The sequence below is a fragment of the Mus pahari genome, chromosome 8 (assembly GCF_900095145.1).
Source record: "Mus pahari chromosome 8, PAHARI_EIJ_v1.1, whole genome shotgun sequence".
Taxonomy (NCBI): Eukaryota; Metazoa; Chordata; class Mammalia; order Rodentia; family Muridae; genus Mus; species Mus pahari.
This window is the reverse complement of record NC_034597.1, coordinates 41,359,095-41,365,311: the sequence shown is the minus strand read 5'-3', so window position 1 is coordinate 41,365,311 and position 6,217 is coordinate 41,359,095. Positions and strand designations below refer to the sequence as shown.

General features: G+C 37.3%; 1 protein-coding gene across 1 annotated transcript; it reads right to left on the bottom strand.

Annotated features, from left to right (window-relative positions):
- Window positions 1-945: 945 nt before the first annotated feature.
- Window positions 946-1,869, bottom strand: LOC110325785 (olfactory receptor 11H7-like). Its single transcript, XM_021203892.1, has one exon. It carries the CDS (start codon window positions 1,867-1,869, stop codon window positions 946-948), a length of 924 nt encoding a protein of 307 aa, XP_021059551.1.
- Between the last annotated feature and the right edge of the window lie 4,348 nt (window positions 1,870-6,217).

Here is a 6,217-nt window from a genome sequence, read left to right as displayed (position 1 = left end):
GAGGAATGGATACAGAATCTGTGGTACATTTACACAGTGGGCTGGACCCTCTCCCATCAATTATTAAGTATGAAAATGTCCTACAGCTGGATCTTATAGAACCAATTCCTCAATTGTGTCAAGTTGACATAAAACTAGTTAGTTCAAATGACCCCTTGTCAATTGAACAACAAACAAATCACTGTTAAGTCATACCCTCTTCTTTCTTGTTCATCCACAAGGTCACAATTAACACGAGCATCACAATATAAAACATTTTACAAACTTTAAAAATTCCACAGTCTTTCTGAAATTGAAACACTTTAAAATTCAGGCTCTTTAAATATCCAAAATCTCTTTTAAAACCAAAAAAATTGAAAAAAAAAAACCCATAGCTTCTTGATTGTCTGCTTCTGAAAAATAAAAAAAATAAGTTAACATTTTTCTACTTCAAGAAGGAAAACCCCGGCACAGTTACAATCTGAACAGAGCAAAACCAAACTCTGAAAGCATAAATAACTCAGTATCTAGCATCTGGGATTCACTCACAATCTTCTGGGCTCCCTCAAAGTATCTGAGTCACCTCTCTGACGCTACCCTTTGTAGCATACATTGATTAACTTCTAGAACGCAGGAAAGCTTCATCCGTACCTGGCAAGCTCTCTTTCCATCCTTGACATTTTGTTGTTATTGTTGTTGTTCTTTTGAGACAGGATTTCATTATCTATCACTGTCTGATATTGAACTCACATAGATGAACTTGCTTTTGTTCTCAACCACTGAGATCAAAGGCACACACCAGTTTGCCTTGCCTACATTAAAAACCCCCAAGATTCATTTTTGTTTTATATGCATACATGTGTTTGTCTGTGTGAGTATATGTCACATCTTTGAAGGTGCTCTTGAAAGTAGTGAGTGTCCCAAAGTTGGGTAATAAAACCCTATTTGTTAGTTTTGCATAATCCTCTAACCAAGGAAAACATTATGGAGGGCGTATTTCATATCCTTGTTACGCAGACTATAGATGAAAGGATTTAAAGCTGGTGTCACTACAGAGTATATCAGTGTGATAATTTTATGCATAGCAACAGAGCTGTTAGACTTGGGAGTCACATACATCACCATTATGGTTCCATAAAACAGAGACACTACCAGCAGGTGGGATCCACAGGTTGAGAAGGCCTTTTGTCGTCCATCTGAAGAAGAAACCTGAAGAACAGCTCTGAGCACTAGGGTATAGGATCCAAGGATGTACAAACAGGTGAGGACAATGAAAATAGTACTTATAGAATAGAATACATGCCTTATGATGGGTGTAGGGGTACAGGACAGAACCATTAGTGGGTCCACATCACAGAGAAAATGATCAATGATATTGGGGCCACAGAAAGACAATTGAGAAATAAAGAAAATGGGAATCAAATGTGCGGAGAAACCAATGGTCCAACAGAGGGACACCAGAATACTGCAGAATTGCCTAGTCATGATGGAAGGATAGTGCAGTGGGTAGCAGATGGCTAGGTACCGATCATAAGCCATGGCACAGAGGAAGAAACATTCAGTTGTGCCCAGGGAGAAGAAGAAGTAGAACTGAGTGAAGCATCCAGAGAAGGACATAGTCTTAGTTTTGGAAAGAAAGTTGACCAGCATGTTGGGGACTGTGCAGGTCACGTACCAGATTTCTANGANGGAGAAGTTGGCCAGGAACATATACATAGGGGTGTGGAGTTGTTGNTTCCACCTCACTGCACAAATGATGGCCATATTTCCAGTCAAAGTTATCATGTAGAGCAGCAGAATCAGTGAGAAAAGTGTGATTTGAATCTTCCAGGGACCAGGGAAGCCCAATAAGACAAAATATGTCACTGTTGATCCCTCTGACACATTCATGATCACCAGACTGTGGGGAGAAGGTAGATAATAATGAAATATTTTGTTGATGAAATATCTTGAAGCTTTGCTTTGGACCAAGATATTGACCATATAGGCAAATGCACTGAATATTTTAACATAAGCCTTGAATAAATCTTATCCTATTTCTGAGTATGTCCCTTTGGCTCCAAAGTTAGTCTGTTTCTAAAAAAATAAATACTAAGTTTTGTGAGTTTTCTGTGGCAGTAGAGAAACAACAATGAAATTGAGTTTTGTTATTTTAGTGATATACCACTATCTAAGCATAAGGGCCAGACTTTGATCCTTAGCACCAGCAAAACAGGTACAAATAATCAAAATAAAAATAATGAAATAAGGGCAATTTTTTTATTCTGGCTTTGTTTCCAGTGAAAGTTATTCAGACACAACCAAGGTGATATCACCTCCAAATGTGAAGATAAGCATGTCATTACTTTCAATAAAGTTTGTACAAATTTCAATGATGTATAATTTGACATTAATTTAGATAATTTTTGGAGCTGTTTTTGTTAAGAGAATTTGTTTTTTATTATGTTAAATACTAATAGAGGAAAGAGTCAATAATCATAACTAATTTTATGTAGTTTCCTTTTTCCTAAGATACTTGTATTAAGATGTTTTATTCATAATTTTATAAGTAATCTTTGTTTGTAGTAATAAAAGCCACTATTATTTACCATGCTTACCTTCACATTGACAATTTATCATGTTTGTTATTCATTTAAAATTGTTATATTAAAATTGGACATAATGTATGAGAGTATATGAGAATATTTATGAGATTTTCCCCCCAAAGTACTTCTTATTATTTCCAGAATTTTCCTTAAAATTCATTATTCAGGACCTATCTTAGTTCATTTAAATATGTCTAAAATTAAAAAACAGGGAACAATAATGAAAATAGTTTTTTCTAACTTTAATTTACTCACATTCCAAAATTTACCACCTTTTTTTCAGAACATAATAATCAAAGATATGTTTGTCTTTCTTATAAGAACATGTTAATTGTACACAATAAGATGTTTTACTATGACACTATCTCATTCATGTGGGTAAAACACTTCTACGGCTTTCACTCTGCCTTCTCAATTCATCCTCCCTCAAAGTCCTCTTTTTTTCTCTCTCTCATGTTATAGTTTCCAAGAAAAAATAATTTTAATCTTCACCTTTGGACGTAGGTGTAAAGTATTTACCTAGCCTGCGTGAGGCTCTGGATTTTATTAACCTATACTGTAAAAATAAGGTAAAACAAAAACTGAACAAAAGAGAAAAAGAAGAAGAGCCCAATGACAGCCTCAGCATATAAACAGAATCCTTTAAAAATCCATTTTACCAGCACTCGGGAGGCAGAGGCAGGCGGATTTCTGAGTTCAAGGCCAGCCTGGTCTACCAAGTGAGTACCAGGACAGCCAGAGCTATACAGAGAAACCCTGTCTCGAAAAACCAAAAAAAAAAAAAAAATCCCTTTTAATGATAAGGTTTTATTATAGATGGTATTGGCTGGCCTGAAACTTGCTGAGACTTGCCTGAAATCTCCTAGGAAACATTTTGAACCCTCCATCATCTTGTCTTAGCCTTCTAAGTGGGTGATATAGTTATGAACACTATGCCTGGGTGAATAAAATAATCTTAAGTTCTTGAGTAAAAACATTATACAATTTTAATAAAATTGTATATATATATACGTAGCATTTATAGTATTCATTGAACATAATAAAATAGAATAAGACCAATGCTGAAATGATATTTGATAAGACAAATATACTTTGATGATATAGCTTTAATCGGAACAACAGTTTAATAATAGCCCAAGTGAATGGTTCCAGTTAAGCAACATAGCTTCTGTGTTTTTAGAGAAGAAGCTATGAAGAGAAGATAAGAATGAAGTGATTTTAAGTTTTTAAAACTAAGATAATTATTAAGAATTAAACAAACCCATATTGAGTCTCATTTTGGCAGGACATCAAGAAAGACCGGTAGCTTTCTACAGAACATTCCACATTCTGTACCTTCCCACATACGTCACCTTTCCTCAACAGAGTGCCAAGCCGTCCTTTCCCCTGGAATGAAGCTGCAGCAGCGATGTCTCTGAACCCAGGTCACAGATTTTGATGCCAAATCAAAATATGTAACTGTGAGCCACATGCATATCAGCTATGGATCACATTTGTTGATATTACAGACAACAAGGTAACATGTGCAGATTAAATGTTAGTCACAGGAAGAGCATGGCAGAAGAAACTTCATAGGTAACTGCCAAAATGTTAATGCAAAAGGCTATTCTTTACATGTCTACCATTAAGTTCTACATGAAATTATAATCTTCATCAGCAGTGATTTCATCGTGCCGCACAACCACCTTCTCTTCCTTCTCCTTGTTCTCCTTTTCTCCCTCTTTTTGCTTCTCCCCTCAAAGAGAGGGTCTCTATCTCTAAGGCCTCTCTGTATAGCTTATACTGGCCTCACACTCAAGAACTCTTGGTTCCCCTCCCAGTGCTATGATTACAAGCAAGCACCCCATTCCCAGATCATTTCTTAATGAGCTGTGCCATGGATGAAGAGAGAACTGAGAAATAAAACAGTTACCCCCAATACTGATTCCTATTGGTTTCTATTTCAGTATAAAGAGCTATTCCCTCATTGTTCTGCACACATATCATAAAAAGGCTTGTCTTCCCTGATGCATTAGCCACATTGAAAGGGGAGACCTGCGAATGACTTTGTTACTGTTAGTACATTGTCTTTGGAGTAGGCAAATTCCACAAAGCCTAAATATTCTGAATAATTTTCTTCTTTTGGTTTTAAGCAGAAAGACAAACTGACATTTGTTGACAGCCTTTTGAGCCTATTACATGGGCAGAAGCATTACGAGGTAGACCCACCTGTGATGCAGAACAACAGTAATGCCTGCCGGATACTCGTCATCTTTGAGTCGATATAAGGCCATAAAGATTCTCTTCTTTTCTGGATCAAACATAGAGGCTGTGCATATGCATTTCCTACATTATTAATTCTGCTTCTTTTGCACTACATGATTGGAGTATTCTGTTTCTTACTGTGTAAAGCTTGTGTGTGGCTCCCTATTTATGTCCTATGTTGCCCTCTGGTAAGGTTTCTCAGCTCTCTGTACAAATGAACCTATTATTTTCCATGTTGTCTTTGAGGACCTGTTTGCTTCTTGTCATGGAGTTTCAATAATGATCTTGATAAATTGCTCTACAGGGATTATTAAAGATAATGTGCACAATCCCATGGCCTCTTTAAGTTTGTGTTTCTCTAATAGGGTATATAATTTTGTGTCATGAGATATATAGAGTATTTAATTAAATCCCATTTCTTTTTAAACATTTATTATATTTTATTTTTAAAATTATTTTATAGTTTTTAAAATTATAATTATATCATATTTCTCTTCCCTACCCTCACTTCAAATCTTCCCATAAACCCCTTCTTGCTCTTCTTCAAATTTGTGACTTCATTTTTCTTTAAAAATTTTTTTTTATTAGTTTCTTTATTTACATTTCAAATGTTATCCCCATTCCTGGCTTCTCATCTGTTAAACCCACTATCCCATCCTACCTCCCCCTGCTCACCAATCCACCCAACTGCTGCTTCTCTGTCCTGGCATTCCCCCACACTGGGGCATCGAGCCCTCACAGGACCAAGGGCCTCTCTTCCCATTGATGACCAACAAGGCCATCCTCTGTTACATATGTGTCTAGAGCCATGGGTCCCTGCATGTGTACTCTTTGGTTGGTGGTTTGCTCCCTGGGAGCTCTGGGGGTTCTGGTTGGGTCATACTGTGGTTCCTCCTATAGGGCTGCAAACCCTTTCAGCTCCTTCAGTTCTCTTGCTTCTCCATTGGGAACCCTGTGCTCAGTCCAATGGTTGCCTGAAAGCATCCACCTCTGTATTTGTCAGGCACTGGCAGAGCCTCTCAGGAGACAGCTATATCAGGCTCCTGTCAGCAAACACTTGTTGGCATCCACAATAATTTCTGAGTTTGGTAACTGTATATGGAATGGATCCCCAGGTGTGGTAGTCTCTGGATGACTTTCCCTGCTGTCTCTGCTCCACACTTTGTCTCTGTATCTCCTCCCATGGGGATCTTGTTCCCCCTTCTAAGAAGGACTGAAGTATCCACACTTTGGTCTTTCTTCTTCTTGAATTTCATGTGGTCTGTGAATTGCATCTTGTGTATTCTGAGCTATTGGGCTAATATCCCCTTACCAGTGAATGCATACCATGTGTGGGTTTTGTGCAATTGGGTTACCTCACTTAGGATGATATTTTCTAGTTCTATCCATTTGCCTAAGAATTTCATGAA